At 41.3% G+C, this 19,956-nt stretch overlaps 1 protein-coding gene across 1 annotated transcript in view; it reads right to left on the bottom strand.

Moving 5' to 3' along the window:
* The window catches only part of LOC139759048 (ribosome biogenesis protein bop1-A), a 408,882-nt gene extending 394,537 nt beyond the window's left edge, over positions 1–14,345 (bottom strand). The window contains exon 1 of the mRNA XM_071680955.1: positions 14,195–14,345. Within this exon, the coding sequence (XP_071537056.1) occupies positions 14,195–14,266 (72 nt within the window). The 5' untranslated portion in view covers positions 14,267–14,345. The remainder of the gene's footprint in view (positions 1–14,194) is intronic.
* Positions 14,346–19,956: the final 5,611 nt, after the last annotated feature.

The raw sequence follows: 19,956 nt of genomic DNA, 5'->3' as shown, positions 1-19,956 counted from the left end.
CATTGTTGGAACCACTATTCCTTCAAACATACCATTTTTGCTTTCTGAGATAATGTTCTCGACTTCCACACATTCTTCAAGGCTCCCAGGATTTTCGCCCCCTCCCCCACCCTATGATCCACTTCCGCTTCCATGGTTCCATCCGCTGCCAGATCCACTACCAGATATCTAAAACACTTTACTTCCTCCAGTTTTTCTCCATTCAAACTTACCTCCCAATTGACTTGACCCTCAACCCTATTGTACCTAATAACCTTGCTCTTATTCACATTTACTCTTAACTTTCTTCTTTCACACACTTTACCAAACTCAGTCACCAGCTTCTGTAGTTTCTCACATGAATCAGCCACCAGCGCTGTATCATCAGCGAACAACAACTGACTCACTTCCCAAGCTCTCTCATCCCCAACAGACTTCATACTTGCCCCTCTTTCCAAAACTCTTGCATTCACCTCCCTAACAACCCCATCCATAAAAAAATTAAACAACCATGGAGACATCACACACCCCTGCCGTAAACCAACATTCACTGAGAACGAATCACTTTCCTCTCTTCCTACACATACACATGCCTTACATCCTCGATAAAAACTTTTCACTGCTTCTATATTATCCCTGGGGATAGGGGTGAAAGAATACTTCCCACGCATTCCTCACGTGTCCTAGGAGGCGACTAGAGGGGACGGGCGCGGGCCAGAAATCCTCCCCTCCTTGTATTTTAAATTTCTAAAATTGGGAAACAGAAGGAGTCATGCGGGGAGTGCTCATCCTCCTCGTAGACTCAGATTGGGGTGTCTAAATGTGTGTGGATGTAACCAAGATGTGAAAAAAGGAGAGATAGGTAGTATGTTTGAGGAAAGGAACCTGGATGTTTTGGCTCTGAGTGAAACACAGCTCAAGGGTAAAGGGGAAGAGTGGTTTGGGAATGTCTTGGGAGTAAAGTCAGGGGTTAGTGAGAGGCCAAGAGCAAGGGAAGGAGTAGCACTACTCCTGAAATAGGAGTTGTGGGAGCATGTGATAGAATGTAAGAAAGTAAATTATCGATTAATATGGGTAAAACTGAAAGTTGATGGAGAGGGATGGGTGATAATTGGTGCATATGCACCTGGGCATCAGAAGAAAGATCATGAGAGGCAATTGATTTGGGCGCAGCTGAATGAGTGTGTTAGTGGTTTTGATGCACGAGACCGGGTTATAGTGATGGGTGATTTGAATGAAAAGGTGAGTAATGTGGCAGTTGAGGGAATAATTGGTATACATGGGGTGTTCAGTGTTGCAAATGGAAATGGTGAAGAGCTTGTAGATTTATGTGCTGAAAAAGGACTGGTGATTGGGAATACCTGGTTTAAAAAGCGAGATATACATAAGTATACGTATGTAAGTAGGAGAGATGGCCAGAGAGCGTTATTGGATTACGTGTTAATTGACAGGCGTGCGAAAGAGAGACTTTTGGATGTTAATGTGCTGAGAGGTGCAACTGGAGGGATGTCTGATCATTATCTTGTGGAGGCTAAGGTGAAGATTTGTATGGGTTTTCAGAAAAGAAGAGTGAATGTTGCGGTGAAGAGGGTGGTGAGAGTACGTGAGCTTGGGAAGGAGACTTGTGTGAGTAAGTACCAGGAGAGACTGAGTACAGAATGGAAAAAGGTGAGAACAATGGAAGTAAGGGGAGTGGGGGAGGAATGGGATGTATTCAGGGAATCAGTGATGGATTGCGCAAAAGATGCTTGGGGCATGAGAAGCGTGGGAGGTGGGTTGATTAGAAAGGGTAGTGAGTGGTGGGATGAAGAAGTAAGATTATTAGTGAAAGAGAAGAGAGAGGCATTTGGACGATTTTTGCAGGGAAAAAATGCAATTGAGTGGGAGATGTATAAAAGAAAGAGACAGGAGGTCAAGAGAAAGGTGCAAGAGGTGAAAAAGAGGGCAAATGAGAGTTGGGGTGACAGAGTATCATTGAATTTTAGGGAGAATAAAAAAATGTTCTGGAAGGAGGTAAATAAAGTGCGTAAGACAAGGGAGCAAATGGGAACTTCATTGAAGGGCGCTAATGGGGAGGTGATAAGTAGTGGTGATGTGAGAAGGAGATGGAGTGAGTATTTTGAAGGTTTGTTGAATGTGTTTGATGATAGAGTGGCAGATATAGGGTGTTTTGGTTGAGGTGGTGTGCAAAGTAAGAGGGTTAGGGAAAATGATTTGATAAACAGAGAAGAGGTAGTAAAAGCTTTGCGGAAGATGAAAGCCAGCAAGGCAGCAGGTTTGGATGGTACTGCAGTGGAATTTATTAAAAAAAGGGGGTGACTGTATTGTTGACTGGTTGGTAAGGTTATTTAATGTATGTATGACTCATGGTGAGGTGCCTGAGGATTGGCAGAATGCGTGCATAGTGCCATTGTACAAAGGCAAAGGGGATAAGAGTGAGTGCTCAAATTACAGAGGTATAAGTTTGTTGAGTATTCATGGGAAATCATATGGGAGGGTACTGATTGACAGGGTGAGGGCATGTACATAGCATCAGATTGGGGAAGAGCAGTGTGGTTTCAGAAGTGGTAGAGGATGTGTGGATCAGGTGTTTGCTTTGAAGAATGTATGTGAGAAATACTTAGAAAAGCAAATGGATTTGTATGTAGCATTTATGGATCTGGAGAACGCATATGATAGAGTTGATAGAAATGCTCTGTGGAAGGTATTAAAAATACATGGTGTGGGAGGCAAGTTGTTAGAAGCAGTGAAAAGTTTTTATCGAGGATGTAAGGCATGTGTACGTGTAGGAAGAGAGGAAAGTGATTGGTTCTCAGTGAATGTAGGTTTGCGGCAGGGGTGTGTGATTCTCCATGGTTGTTTAATTTGTTTATGGATGGGGTTGTTAGGGAGGTGAATGCAAGAGTTTTGGAAAGAGGGGCAAGTATGAAGTCTGTTGCGGATGAGAGAGCTTGGGAAGTGAGTCAGTTGTTGTTCACTGATGATACATCGCTGGTGGCTGATTCATGTGAGAAACTGCAGAAACTGACTTTGGTAAAGTGTGTGAAAGAAGAAAGTTAAGAGTAAATGTGAATAAGAGCAAGGTTATTAGGTACAGTAGGGTTGAGGGTCAAGTCAATTGGGAGGTAAGTTTGAATGGAGAAAAACTGGAGGAAGTAAAGTGTTTTAGATATCTGGGAGTGGATCTGGCAGCAGATGGAACCATGGAAGCGGAAATGAACCATAGGGTAGGGGAGGGGGCGAAAATCCTGGGAGCCTTGAAGAATGTGTGGAAGTCGAGAACATTATCTCGGAAAGCAAAAATGGGTATGTTTGAAGCAATAGTGGTTCCAACAATGTTGTATAGTTGCAAGGCGTGGGCTATGGATAGAGTTCTGCGCAGGAGGGTGGATGTGCTGGAAATGAGATGTTTGAGGACAATGTGTGGTGTGAGGTGGTTTGATCGAGTAAGTAATGTAAGGGTATGAGACATGTGTGGAAATAAAAAGAGCGTGGTTGAGAGAGCAGAGGAGGGTGTTTTGAAATGGTTTGGGCACATGGAGAGAATGAGTGAGGAAAGATTGACCAAGAGGATATATTGGTCGGAGGTGGAGGGAACGAGGAGAAGTGGGAGACCAAATTGGAGGTGGAAAGATGGAGTGAAAAAGATTTTGAGTGATCGGGGCCTGAACATGCAGGAGGGTGAAAGGTGGGCAAGGAATAGAGTGATTTGGATAGATGTGGTATACCGGGGTTGACGTGCTGTCAGTGGATTGAATCAGGGCATGTGAAGCGTCTGGGGTAAACCATGGAAAGTTGTGTGGGGCCTGGATGTGGAAAGGGGGCTGTGGTTTCGGGCATTATTGCATGACAGCTAGAGACTGAGTGTGAACGAATGGGGCCTTTGTTGTCTTTTCCTAGCGCTACCTCACACACATGAGGGGGGAGGGGGATGGTATTCCATGTGTGGCGAGGTGGTGATGGGAATGAATAAAGGCAGACAGTGTGAATTGTGTGCATGGGTATATATGTATGTGTCTGTGTGTGTATATATATGTGTACATTGAGATGTATAGGTATGAATATTTGCGTGTGTGGACGTGTATGTATATATATGTGTATGGGATTGGGGTGGGCCATTTCTTTTGTCTGTTTCCTTGCGCCACCTCGCAAATGCGGGAGACAGCGACAAAGAAAAAAAGAAATATATATATATGTATTTTTTTTTTGCTTTGTCGCTGTCTCCCGCGTTTGCGAGGTAGCGCAAGGAAACAGACGAAAGAAATGGCCCAACCCACCGCCATACACATGTATATACATACGTCCACACACGCAAATACACATACCTACACAGCTTTCCATATATATATATGTATATGTATATATATATTTTTTTTTTGCTTTGTCGCTGTCTCCCGCGTTTGCGAGGTAGCGCAAGGAAACAGACGAAAGAAATGGCCCAACCCACCCCCATACATATGTATATACATACGTCCACACACGCAAATATACATACCTACACAGCTTTCCATGGTTTACCCCAGACACTTCACATGCCTTGATTCAATCCACTGACAGCACGTCAACCCCGGTATACCACATCGCTCCAATTCACTCTATTCCTTGCCCACCTTTCACCCTCCTGCATGTTCAGGCCCCGATCACACAAAATCTTTTTCACTCCATCTTTCCACCTCCAATTTGGTCTCCCTCTTCTCCTCGTTCCCTCCACCTCCGACACATATATTCTCTTGGTCAATCTTTCCTCACTCATTCTCTCCATATGCCCGAACCATTTCAAAACACCCTCTTCTGCTCTCTCAACCACGCTCTTTTTATTTCCACACATCTCTCTTACCCTTACGTTACTTACTCGATCAAACCACCTCACATTGTCCTCAAACATCTCATTTCCAGCACATCCATCCTCCTGCACACAACTCTATCCATAGCCCACGCCTCGCAACCATACAACATTGTTGGAACCACTATTCCTTCAAACATACCCATTTTTGCTTTCCGAGATAATGTTCTCGACTTCCACACATTCTTCAAGGCTCCCAGAATTTTCGCCCCCTCCCCCACCCTATGATCCACTTCCGCTTCCATGGTTCCATCAGCTGCCAGATCCACTCCCAGATATCTAAAACACTTCACTTCCTCCAGTTTTTCTCCATTCAAACTCACCTCCCAATTGACTTGACCCTCAACCCTATTGTACCTAATAACCTTGCTCTTATTCACATTTACTCTTAACTTTCTTCTTTCACACACTTTACCAAACTCAGTCACCAGCTTCTGCAGTTTCTCACATGAATCAGCCACCAGCGCTGCATCATCAGCGAACAACAACTGACTCACTTCCCAAGCTCTCTCATCCCCAACAGACTTCATACTTGCCCCTCTTTCCAAAACTCTTGCATTCACCTCCCTAACTACCCCATCCATAAACAAATTAAACAACCATGGAGACATCACACACCCCTGCCGCAAACCTACATTCACTGAGAACCAATCACTTTCCTCTCTTCCTACACATACACATGCCTTACATCCTCGATAAAAACTTTTCACTGCTTCTAACAACTTGCCTCCCACACCATATATTCTTAATACCTTCCACAGAGCATCTCTATCAACTCTATCATATGCCTTCTCCATATCCATAAATGCTACATACAAATCCATTTGCTTTTCTAAGTATTTCTCACATACATTCTTCAAAGCAAACACCTGATCCACACATCCTCTACCTTCTGAAACCACACTGCTCTTCCCCAATCTGATGCTCTGTATATATATATATATATATATATATATATATATATATATATATATATATATATATATATATATATATATATATATTCCTTTTCTTTTCTTTCAAACTATTCGCCATTTCCCGAGTTAGCAAAGTAGCATTAAGAACAGAGGACTGGGCCTCTGAGGGAATACCTTCACCTGGCCCCCTTCTCTGTTCCTTGTTTTCGAAAATTAAAAAAACAACAAGAGGGGAGGATTTCCAGGCCCCCGCTCCCTCCACTTTTATTCGCCCTCTACGACATGCAGGGAATACGTGGGAAGTATTCTTTCTCCCCTATCCCCAGGGATAATATATATATATATTTTTTTTTTTGCTTTGTCGCTGTCTCCCGCGTTTGCGAGGTAGCGCAAGGAAACAGACGAAAGAAATGGCCCAACCCACCCCCATACACATGTATATACATACGTCCACACACGCAAATATACATACCTACACAGCTTTCCATGGTTTACCCCAGACGCTTCACATGCCCTGATTCAATCCACTGACAGCACGTCAACCCCGGTATACCACATCGCTCCAATTCACTCTATTCCTTGCCCACCTTTCACCCTCCTGCATGTTCAGGCCCAGATCACACAAAATCTTCTTCACTCCATCTTTCCACCTCCAATTTGGTCTCCCTCTTCTCATCGTTCCCTCCACCTCCGACACATATATATATTATCCCTGGGGATAGGGGAGAAAGAATACTTCCCACGCATTCCTCATGTGTCGCAGAAGGCGACTAGAGGGGACGGGAGCAGGGGGCCAGAAATCCTCCCCTCCTTGTACTTTAACTTTCTAAAATGGGAAACAGAAGAAGGAGTCACACAGGGAGTGCTCATCCTCCTCAAAGGCTCAGATTGGGGTGTCTAAATGTGTGTGGATGTAACCAAGATGTGAAAAAAGGAGAGATAGGTAGTATGTTTGAGGAGAGGAACCTGGATGTTTTGGCTCTGAATGAAATGAAGCTCAAGGGTAAAGGGGAAGAGTGGTTTGGGAATGTCTTTGGAGTAAAGTCAGGGGTTAGTGAGAGGACAAGAGCAAGGGAAGGAGTACCACTACTCCTGAAACAGGAGTTGTGGGAGTATGTGATAGAGTGTAAGAAAGTAAATTCTAGATTAATATGGGTAAAACTGAAAGTTGATGGAGAGAGATGGGTGATTATTGGTGCATATGCACCTGGGCATGAGAAGAAAGATCATGAGAGGCAAGTGTTTTGGGAGCAGCTAAATGAGTGTGTTAGTGGTTTTGATGCACAAGACCGGGTTATAGTGATGGGTGATTTGAATGCAAAGGTGAGTAATGTGGCAGTTGAGGGAATAATTGGTATACATGGGGTGTTCAGTGTTGTAAATGGAAATGGTGAAGAGCTTGTAGATTTATGTGCTGAAAAAGGACTGGTGATTGGGAATACCTGGTTTAAAAAGCGAGATATACATAAGTATACGTATGTAAGTAGGAGAGATGGCCAGAGAGCGTTATTGGATTACGTGTTAATTGACAGGCGTGCGAAAGAGAGACTTTTGGATGTTAATGTGCTGAGAGGTGCAACTGGAGGGATGTCTGATCATTATCTTGTGGAGGCGAAGGTGAAGATTTGTATGGGTTTTCAGAAAAGAAGAGAGAATGTTGGGGTGAAGAGGGTGGTGAGAGTAAGTGAGCTTGGGAAGGAGACTTGTGTGAGGAAGTACCAGGAGAGACTGAGTACAGAATGGAAAAAGGTGAGAACAAAGGAGGTAAGGGGAGTGGGGGTGGAATGGGATGTATTTAGGGGAGCAGTGATGGCTTGCGCAAAAGATACTTGTGGCATGAGAAATTGGGAGGTAAGTTTGAATGGAGAAAAACTGGAGGAGGTGAAGTGTTTTAGATATCTGGGAGTGAATCTGGCAGCGGATGGAACCATGGAAGCGGAAGTGAATCATAGGGTGGGGGAGGGGGCGAAAATCCTGGGAGCCTTGAAGAATGTTTGGAAGTCGAGAACATTATCTCGGAAAGCAAAAATGGGTATGTTTCAAGGAATAGTGGTTCCTACAATGTTGTATGGTTGCGAGGCGTGGGCTATGGATAGAGCTGTGCGCAGGATGGTGGATGTGCTGGAAATGAGATGTTTGAGGATAATATGTGGTGTGAGGTGGTTTGATCAAGTAAGTAATGTAAGGGTAAGAGAGATGTGTGGAAATAAAAAGAGTGTGGTTGAGAGAGCAGAAGAGGGTGTTTTGAAATTGTTTGGGCACATGGAGAGAATGAGCGAGGAAAGATTGACCAAGAGGATGTATGTGTCGGAGGTGGAGGGAACGAGGAGAAGTGGGAGACCAAACTGGAGGTGGAAAGATGGAGTGAAAAAAATTTTGAGTGATCGGGGCCTGAACATGCAGGAGGGTGAAAGGAGGGCAAGGAATAGAGTGAATTGGATCGATGTGGTATACCGGGGTAGACGTGCTGTCAGTGGATTGAATCAGGGCATGTGAAGCGTCTGCGGTAAACCATGGAAAGTTGTGTGGGGCCTGGATGTGGAAAGGGAGCTGTGGTTTCGGGCATTATTGCATGACAGCTAGAGACTGAGTGTGAACGAATGGGGCCTTTGTTGTTTTTTCCTAGCGCTACCTCGCACACATGAGGGGGGAGGGGGATGGTATTCCATGTGTGGCGAGGTGGCGATGGGAATGAATAAAGGCAGACAGTGTGAATTGTGTGCATGGGTATATATGTATGTGTCTGTGTGTGTATATATATGTGTACATTGAGATGTATAGGTATGTATATTTGCGTGTGTGGACGTGTATGTATATACATGTGTATGGGGGTGGGTTGGGCCATTTCTTTCGTCTGTTTCCTTGCGCTACCTCACAAACGCGGGAGACAGCGACAAAGCAAAATAAAAATATAAATAATAATAATAATAATAATAATAATAATAATAATAATAATAATAGTAATAATAATAAATATCAGAATAATCAATGGAATGTAAAATGCTGGTCTGGTAGCTTATGGACTAATAATTTTTAATGATCTAACCTTCAGAAAACATAACAAAACATTCCTTGTCTGTACAGAAGGATTGCAGGCTGGATCCTCTGAGCCTTCAAGATGATGAGGCTAATTTTTTTCATGAATACTAATAGCATGTGATCCTACAGAATTCTAAGAGCTGCCAACATCAGAAATTGAATCATCCAATGATGTTCTCTCTGTATTACTTTCTGCTTAGCCAAAGATGGGCCTTAAACATTTTGCCACAACAATGGCTGAGTGATTGGTAAAGAGTAAGGAAAGCTAGTGTTTTCTCAGTGAAAAACTGATATTTGGGAAGTCCTAATCCTGATATTCACAAAGATATATAATAGAATGTCTCTCATGCTCATGGAACAGATAGCAACATGAGAAATCACCTGATTTTCTCTTTCACATAGAACAAGCATAAAATATACATATAAGGCTTTATGTACTGAACGAGATAAAAAAATCTGTCAACAATATTGGCAACCCTTTGGTATCTTACTGATAATTACAAAAAAAGATAATAATAATGATGTAAAATTATGATGTGATATGAGATACACCAACATCTCTAGTTATCTGCCCTACATAGCTTCAATCAATCTCACTCATTATCTAAGTGTTCACGTACTGACTCATTTGTACATATCCACCTGAAAAACATATGAAGATTATGTCAAGGTAATGTTAAGTACTGTACATGCTTCCCTCAAAGCGCATAGGGGATGGCTTACAGGAAAAGGCAGTCCAAACAAAATATTTTTACAGAGTAAAAGAGAGGATACATTCTAGATACATCTATACATCTACATCGCAAATACAAACACAAAACTTATAGATAACACGAGTTAAAAATTCTTGTAATAACAGGTGCTTGCAACCTATATTTTTCCATACTTGTTCCCTATTTCCTGCATAAGTAAGGCAAGCCAGGAACAGATGAAAAAGGCCTCATTTGCTCACATCCATTCTCTATCTGTAATATGCAATACAACGAAACCACAAACCCCTATCCACAACTGGGCCCCACAGACTTTTCTGTGGTTCCCCAGCAGCTTCATATGCCTTGGTTCAGTCCACTAACAGCAAATCAACAACTGTACACCACACTGCTCCAATTCACTCTATCCATGCATACCTTTCACCTTCCTGCATGATCAGGCCCCAACCACTCACAATCTCATTCAGACAGTCATTCCATCCCCAATTCAGTCTACCCCTTCTTCTTGTTCCCTCCACTTCTGACACATGTATCCTCTTTGTCAACCTCTCCTCACTCATTTTCTACACATATCCAAACAATTTCAGCACATCCTCTTCAGTCCACTTAATCTCACTCTCATTACTACACCTCATGCTTACCCCATCCTTACTTACTTGATCAAACCTCTTCACACCACAAAATGTCCTTGAACATTTCATTTCCAACACATTCACAATCTTCCATACATTCTCATCCATGGATGAGAATGTATGGCATTCATACAACAGCACTGGAACTACTATGCCTTCAGAGATACTCATTTTCATCCTCCTAGATACTGACCTTTCTTTCTTCATATTCCTTAATGCTCCCTGATCCTTCACCCCACCACCTATACAATTACTCACTTCCATGGTTCCATTCACCACCTGTTCATTACCAGGTATCTATAACACCTCACTTCTTCCAGAATTTCTCCATTCAAACTCACATCCTAACTTACCTGTCCCTTAAAACTGTTAAACCGAATACCTTAGCTTTTACACTCAACTTTTTTCTCTCACATACCCTCCTAAACTCAGACATCAACTTCTACTTTTCCTTGGTCAAATCTGCCACCAGCATCAAGTTATCAGCAAACAACAACTGACTCACCTCTCAGTCTACTGCCAACCCTTAACACTACACACCTGCTCCTCTTCCAAGACCCTTGCATACCTTTCCCTCACCACTCCATTCACAATAAATCTAACAGTCATGGTAACACCAAACATCCCTACCACAGATCCATCTTCACCTGGAACCACTCACCCTCCTTTCTACCTACTCACACACGTCTTACTCTCTTACTAAACTATAATCTGGAGTTATGGTGAAGGAGGCTGACAGTATGATGCTCCATCATTTTTGCTTACATGTTTTTGTTTGCTTTTTCTTGGTCACATTTGCTTTCATAAGTAAATTCATTAAGATGTAGTCCAACCTCAATCTTATGTGGTTTTAATGTCAGTTCTTCCTATCACCTGAACACAGATATAAAGGTTTTCATAGAACAGTAAAAAAGTTTCACACATTTGATGATGATGATGATGATGATGATGGGATTCTTAATGGTATTCAAAATATTAACCCATCCAAACACAATGACTACATTTATAGTCCTGATTTTAAAAATTGTGTGATCTCTTGTGATACAATTATAATTTGCCTTTACTGTAACATACTGCAGCTGAAAATATAATCTTCCAGTAGTTACCCCTAGGTTTAAATGCTCATAGAAATTTTACTTTTACCAATTTTGTTTGGTTCCAACATCATCCTGTTCAAACCTGTCTGACAACAACTGTAGGAGACTCTGCTCCTTACATTCTCTCAGTCACAAGCTGAATGACACACAAGATAGACACAGGGGGCAGATCACCACTTGCTCTTATATCCTTCTCATAAGGTGAGTGTAAATTTGGAAGACTATGTATATAGTCATTGGGCTAATGACCTGTAACCTCATTGCTTTCCCCATGACTTTGTTGATAGTAATATCATATTTGCATTTATCAATACATGAATGCAGGTTCTTCGTATGATAGTAATATCATATTTGCATTTATCAATACATGAATGCAGGTTCTTTGTACAGAGCTACGGGCACAATAAGGGCAAATTACACACAAGGGTGTGTAGTGAAGATTCTAGCAGAGATGAAAAAAAAATAAAATAAAAAAGGGGGAAGAGGTTCATATGATTATAGGTCTGATGGAGATGTCGAGATAGTAAGATGGAATGATAAGACAGTACAACGCATCCCCAGTACCGCCCAATTACTACACAATTTTGAGGACATAAAGTAATTCATCATCAAAATTGGGTAACATCCTTTAATATTACCTATGACAATAAAATACTTAAATATGAAAGAATTTTGAAAATATTCAGAAAGGTTGGGTTTGGATGGGTTAATAGACTGTTTGATTAGTATCACATTTTATCAAGTTATCTGTTGTAAAGTAATTCCCTACTGTTTTAGTAGCATTCTGTGTCTTGCTAGCAATGGAGCAAAAGTGTCATGGCATGTAGGTCAGGTATGGAGCTATTTCACTTCCCAAGCAAGTTATATTAACTTTCTACAGCTCCATTTGGTTTTTAAATTGATCTACAGTTCAAATCAAGCTCTGCACACTCCGAACAACAGCTAGGTGGACATCTGTGTTCATCTACATGCACATTAGTCATTTGTGAATGTCCATTGTCCATGCATGAAGTTTTGAGGAAGTGATACCAATAAATTCCTATCTCTGAATAATTGGTATAAAGTGCTTCAATCCCACATTTTCCTTCAAAATCAAAGCCCTACGTACTTTGTAAGTACCTAACCTTTTCATGTATAGAACAGATATATATGAGCTTCCCTACTCTCAATCAACTCTAGAAAGTGGTGAGTCCACACCAGTATGCACTTTATCAAAATCCATAATATTCTGTATTTTCCTAAACTCAAACTTTACTGGGGCATACTACGTAGGTTGGTTAGATTGACGAGAGAAAGAGTTAGCGTATGCTAACAACTGGAATAGTCAACAAAATTATGCTTGACCTACTGGGGACAACTGATAAGCAATGTAAAATTTGACCAACCAGTGTCAAATAAGCAAAGTAACATCTAACTCACTGGTGCTGATTAGTCTAAAACAGCATTTAACCCACTGATACCAACTAGTTAGCAGTGGCAAGTTAAAGGCTATACAGTATTAGCAATTCATCCCCTGATGCTGAGTAATTAGTACCAGTGGGTCAAATGCTATTGCTGATTGCTGACTAATCAGAAAAATAACCACTACCTTTCCGTGACCATGAACAATATAAAGTACATGAAACAGATGTGGCTATTCCCTTAAACCTATTTCAGTAAAATTCTAACTAGATGCATCAATTAAGCAAACTCAGATTTCGATAAAACACATGAATGGGTTCCTTGAGAGGTATATAGTCAGCCTAGGTGACATATTGATAAAGCATGATCTGCAACATCATTTTATACCCTACAATACTCTATATGAGCCAAACGATAGGACATAAATACCTGTCTTACCATGAAGTTTAAACATGTGATGTCACTTTTCAAAATGTTTTGACAATACAAAAAGATATTCTGATACCAATGGATGGGATTTAACACTGCCATTTTCATAATGTTTCTCAAAATATTAGCTTGACTGATTAATATGTATTGAAATATAATGTACTTATAATTTTTTTGGTAATGATTCTTAGTGTTGCCATCCATGAGGCTTGTATCGTGGATGTGTGGTGGAGGCTTGGAAGATTATCACCGCAAAGGCAAGTTGTCTTTTTTTATGACTTATCAGCATGTGAGTAATTTACAAATCAAATCAAGGTCTACAGAATTTGAAGAAACATATCATAGATGTCTATCTTTGAATGTCTTCAGGATAGTCATTCATGATCGTTTTCACACACGAAGCTCAAATATTTGCAAATCACTTTGGGATAAAGCAAGCGCATCAACTCATCTAGTTGATAGATTATGGGTTAGTGGCACCAACTGATTTCAAACACTCAGAATAGGTGATATAAAATGTTTACAACCCTCAGATATCCCTTTAATTCTCATTCATCCCCCTTTCTCAGTTCCTAACCTTGTCACATGCTGAACAGAAATACATGAGATACCTTACTATAAATCAACTTCATGTGTTTCATCAAGATCTACAAGTTCTTTGTGTGGCACTCCATTACTGGAACTTCACCCTGTTTCCATGCAGAGCAAAAACTAGACTTTGACCCTGTCGAAAATAAACTAGCTAGAAAAAATAACGTTTGACCCGATACTGAATAGTTGGCAAAATGTATGAAATTTAATGACACCAAGTATAACTTAAAGACGAAAGTGAGTGGCGCCCTTACTTTAAAGTTTTACCATCACCTTAATATCAAATATGGATACGATTTGTGCCTGATGACCCAGCCGAAAACACTGCACGAGTTATCGAATTGAATATTGCAATAATACATACATATATATATATATATATATATATATATATATATATATATATATATATATATATATATATATAGTTTACATATTCGAATAGCTGTGGAGGACAGCACATGAAATATATACTAATACTTGCTCCCAATGTGGTCCTCTTTCATCCCGTCTGTGATACACATCTCACGACATACTGTGGTATATCGAAACTTACGTTGGCTTCATCTTCATCAAATAAATCCTTTTTGGATTCAGAAATATGTTGGCGTTTTCTCTTCCCACTCATCTCAGCTAGCCAAATAATACAAACTACGAACAAGACTCGTCACACGTGTGGTGGTTGATACTAAACAATATTTGTTAGTACGAAGCTATTACATTTTTAAACTTAACACGTTTCTCATAAACTTCATATAATAAACCATTATGTTTTATATACATATCGATTAATTATGGTATAATATATTTTCGCAAAATTAAAAAAAAAGGAAAAAGAAATATTATTTTAGTTCTGTAGCCTCTTGATCATAGGTTTTGCTCTCGAATTTTCGGCTGCTTTTTCTTATTCGAGAACGGGAGACAGCAACAAAGCAAAATATAAAAATAATAATAGATTTTTTATTCCAATTTTGATTTCTTTGAGGCTGTGGAGTGGAGAAACATTTATTTTCCGTTAAATTGCTAATATAGATTAACCTCAAGTCTTACCGAACTGATAAAGCCTCGCCATTTGCAAAAAAGGAATGCGCTAAGGCAATTGCTAGGCCTATTCGAAATACTGCTCAATAGGAAACTATAGGCTTTGATAGGAACCTAAAGGAAGGAGTAATTCCGAGGATATGAAACGGCAAATGTCATGACTGTCTTTGAAAAAGGAGACCAGAATATCCCACTGACCCGCAGTAATAATAATCATTACATTTTATATGGAAATTATATTTTCATTATATGACATTATATCATTACTTGCTTTTGTAGCCGGCAATTATATATATATATATATATATATATATATATATATATATATATATATATATATATATATATATATATATATATATATATATATATACAAAAAAAATATATTTTTTTTTTTTTTTTTACTTTGTCGCTGTCTCCCGCGTTTGCGAGGTAGCGCAAGGAAACAGACGAAAGAAATGGCCCCCCCCCCCATACACATGTACATACACACGTCCACACACGCAAATATACATACCTACACAGCTTTCCATGGTTTACCCCAGACGCTTCACATGCCTTGATTCAATCCACTGACAGCACGTCAACCCCTGTATACCACATCGCTCCAATTCACTCTATTCCTTGCCCTCCTTTCACCCTCCTGCATGTTCAGGCCCCGATCACACAAAATCTTTTTCACTCCATCTTTCCACCTCCAATTTGGTCTCCCTCTTCTCCTCGTTCCCTCCACCTCCGACACATACATCCTCTTGGTCAATCTTTCCTCACTCATTCTCTCCATGTGCCCAAACCATTTCAAAACACCCTCTTCTGCTCTCTCAACCACGCTCTTTTTATTTCCACACATCTCTCTTACCCTTACGTTACTTACTCGATCAAACCACCTCACACCACACATTTTCCTCAAACATCTCATTTCCAGCACATCCATCCTCCTGCGCACATCTCTATCCATAGCCCACGCCTCGCAACCATACAACATTGTTGGAACCACTATTCCTTCAAACATACCCATTTTTGCTTTCCGAGATAATGTTCTCGACTTCCACACATTTTTCAAGGCTCCCAAAATTTTCGCCCCCTCCCCCACCCTATGATCCACTTCCGCTTCCATGGTTCCATCCGCTGACAGATCCACTCCCAGATATCTAAAACATTTCACTTCCTCCAGTTTTTCTCCATTCAAACTCACCTCCCAATTGACTTGACCCTCAACCCTACTGTACCTAATAACCTTGCTCTTATTCACATTTACTCTTAACTTTCTTCTTCCACACACTTTACCAAACTCAGTCACCAGCTTCTGCAGTTTCTCACATGAATCAGCCACCAGCGCTGTATCATCAGCGAACAACAACTGACTCACTTCCCAAGCTCTCTCATCCCCAACAGACTTCATACTTGCCCCTCTTTCGAGGACTCTTGCATTTACCTCCTTAACAACCCCATCCATAAACAAATTAAACAACCATGGAGACATCACACACCCCCTGCCGCAAACCTACATTCACTGAGAACCAATCACTTTCCTCTCTTCCTACACGTACACATGCCTTACATCCTCGATAAAAACTTTTCACTGCTTCTAACAACTTGCCTCCCACACCATATATTCTTAATACCTTCCACAGAGCATCTCTATCAACTCTATCATATGCCTTCTCCAGATCCATAAATGCTACATACAAATCCATTTGCTTTTCTAAGTATTTCTCACATACATTCTTCAAAGCAAACACCTGATCCACACATCCTCTACCACTTCTGAAACCGCAATGCTCTTCCCCAATCTGATGCTCTGTACATGCCTTCACCCTCTCAATCAATACCCTCCCATATAATTTACCAGGAATACTCAACAAACTTATACCTCTGTAATTTAAGCACTCACTCTTATCCCCTTTGCCTTTGTACAATGGCACTATGCACGCATTCCGCCAATCCTCAGGCACCTCACCATGAGTCATACATACATTAAATAACCTTACCAACCAGTCAACAATACAGTCACCCCCTTTTTTAATAAATTCCACTGCAATACCATCCAAACCTGCTGCCTTGCCGGCTTTCATCTTCCGCAAAGCTTTTACTACCTCTTCTCTGTTTACCAAATCATTTTCCCTAACCCTCTCACTTTGCACACCAAATCATATATTTTTTGTCGCTGTCTCCCGCGTTTGCGAGGTAGCGCAAGGAAACAGACGAAAGAAATGGCCCAACCCACCCCCATACACATGTATATACATACACGTCCACACACGCAAATATACATACCTACACAGTGATAGAATGTAAGAAAGTAAATTCTCGATTAATATGGGTAAAACTGAAAGTTGATGGAGAGAGGTGGGTGATTATTGGTGCATATGCACCTGGGCATGAGAAGAAAGATCATGAGAGGCAAGTGTTTTGGGAGCAGCTGAATGAGTGTGTTAGCGGTTTTGATGCACGAGACCGGGTTATAGTGATGGGTGATTTGAATGCAAAGGTGAGTAATGTGGCAGTTGAGGGAATAATTGGTATGCATGGGGTGTTCAGTGTTGTAAATGGAAATGGTGAAGAGCTTGTAGATTTATGTGCTGAAAAAGGACTGATGATTGGGAATACCTGGTTTAAAAAGCGAGATATACATAAGTATACTTATGTAAGTAGGAGAGATGGCCAGAGAGCGTTATTGGATTACGTGTTAATTGACAGGCGTGCGAAAGAGAGACTTTTGGATGTTAATGTGCTGAGAGGTGCAACTGGAGGGATGTCTGATCATTATCTTGTGGAGGCTAAGGTGAAGATTAGTATGGGTTTTCAGAAAAGAGGAGTGAATGTTGGGGTGAAGAAGGTGGTGAGAGTAAGTGAGCTTGGGAAGGAGACCTGTGTGGGGAAGTACCAGGAGAGACTGTGTACAGAATGGAAAAAGGTGAGAACAATGGAAGTAAGGGGAGTGGGGGAGGAATGGGATGTATTTAGGGAATCAGTGATGGATTGCGCAAAAGATGCTTGTGGCATGAGAAGAGTGGGAGGTGGGCTGTTTAGAAAGGGTAGTGAGTGGTGGGATGAAGAAGTAAGAGTATTAGTGAAAGAGAAGAGAGAGGCATTTGGACGATTTTTGCAGGGAAAAAATGCAATTGAGTGGGAGAAGTATAAAAGAAAGAGACAGGAGGTCAAGAGAAAGGTGCAAGAGGTGAAAAAAGGGCAAATGAGAGTTGGGGTGAGAGACTATCAGTAAATTTTAGGGAGAATAAAAAGATGTTCTGGAAGGAGGTAAATAGGGTGCGTAAGACAAGGGAGCAAATGGGAACTTCAGTAAAGGGCGTAAATGGGGAGGTGATAACAAGTAGTGGTGATGTGAGAAGAAGATGAAATGAGTATTTTGAAGGTTTGTTGAATGTGTCTGATGACAGAGTGGCAGATATAGGGTGTTTTGGTCGTGGTGGTGTGCAAAGTGAGAGGGTAAGGGAAAATGATTTGGTAAACAGAGAAGAGGTAGTAAAAGCTTTGCGGAAGATGAAAGCCGGCAAGGCAGCAGGTTTGGATGGTATTGCAGTGGAATTTATTAAAAAAGGGGGTGACTGTATTGTTGACTGGTTGGTAAGGTTATTTAATGTATGTATGACTCATGGTGAGGTGCCTGAGGATTGGCGGAATGCGTGCATAGTGCCATTGTACAAAGGCAAAGGGGATAAGAGTGAGTGCTCAAATTACAGAGGTATAAGTTTGTTGAGTATTCCTGGTAAATTATATGGGAGGGTATTGGTTGAGAGGGTGAAGGCATGTACAGAGCATCAGATTGGGGAAGAGCAGTGCGGTTTCAGAAGTGGTAGAGGATGTGTGGATCAGGTGTTTGCTTTGAAGAATGTATGTGAGAAATACTTAGAAAAGCAAATGGATTTGTATGTAGCATTTATGGATCTGGAGAAGGCATATGTTAGAGTTGATAGAGATGCTCTGTGGAAGGTATTAAGAATATATGGTGTGGGAGGAAAGTTGTTAGAAGCAGTGAAAAGTTTTTATCGAGGATGTAAGGCATGTGTACGTGTAGGAAGAGAGGAAAGTGATTGGTTCTCAGTGAATGTAGGTTTGCGGCAGGGGTGTGTGATGTCTCCATGGTTGTTTAATTTGTTTATGGATGGGGTTGTTAGGGAGGTAAATGCAAGAGTCCTGGAAAGAGGGGCAAGTATGAAGTCTGTTGGGGATGAGAGAGCTTGGGAAGTGAGTCAGTTGTTGTTCGCTGATGATACAGCGCTGGTGGCTGATTCATGTGAGAAACTGCAGAAGCTGGTGACTGAGTTTGGTAAAGTGTGTGGAAGAAGAAAGTTAAGAGTAAATGTGAATAAGAGCAAGGTTATTAGGTACAGTAGGGTTGAGGGTCAAGTCAATTGGGAGGTGAGTTTGAATGGAGAAAAACTGGAGGAAGTGAAGTGTTTTAGATATCTGGGAGTGGATCTGTCAGCGGATGGAACCATGGAAGCGGAAGTGGATCATAAGGTGGGGGAGGGGGCGAAAATTTTGGGAGCCTTGAAAAATGTGTGGAAGTCGAGAACATTATCTCGGAAAGCAAAAATGGGTATGTTTGAAGGAATAGTGGTTCCAACAATGTTGTATGGTTGCGAGGCGTGGGCTATGGATAGAGTTGTGCGCAGGAGGATGGATGTGCTGGAAATGAGATGTTTGAGGACAATGTGTGGTGTGAGGTGGTTTGATCGAGTAAGTAACGTAAGGGTAAGAGAGATGTGTGGAAATAAAAAGAGCGTGGTTGAGAGAGCAGAAGAGTGTGTTTTGAAATGGTTTGGGCACATGGAGAGAATGAGTGAGGAAAGATTGACCAAGAGGATATATGTGTCGGAGGTGGAGGGAACGAGGAGAAGAGGGAGACCAAATTGGAGGTGGAAAGATGGAGTGAAAAAGATTTTGTGTGATCGGGGCCTGAACATGCAGGAGGGTGAAAGGAGGGCAAGGAATAGAGTGAATTGGAGCGATGTGGTATACAGGGGTTGACGTGCTGTCAGTGGATTGAATCAAGGCATGTGAAGCGTCTGGGGTAAACCATGGAAAGCTGTGTAGGTATGTATATTTGCGTGTGTGGACGTGTGTATGTACATGTGTATGGGGGGGGGGGGGGCATTTCTTTCGTCTGTTTCCTTGCGCTACCTCGCAAACGCGGGAGACAGCGACAAAGTATAAAAAAAAAAAACACAGCTTTCCATGGTTTACCCCAGACGCTTCACATGTCCTGATTCAATCCACTGACAGCACGTCAACCCCGGTATAACACATCGA

The sequence above is a fragment of the Panulirus ornatus genome, chromosome 32, assembly GCF_036320965.1.
Source record: "Panulirus ornatus isolate Po-2019 chromosome 32, ASM3632096v1, whole genome shotgun sequence".
Classification (NCBI taxonomy): Eukaryota; Metazoa; Arthropoda; class Malacostraca; order Decapoda; family Palinuridae; genus Panulirus; species Panulirus ornatus.
The sequence above is the reverse complement of the archived record's forward strand: the minus strand, read 5'-3'. Positions and strand labels throughout refer to the sequence as shown.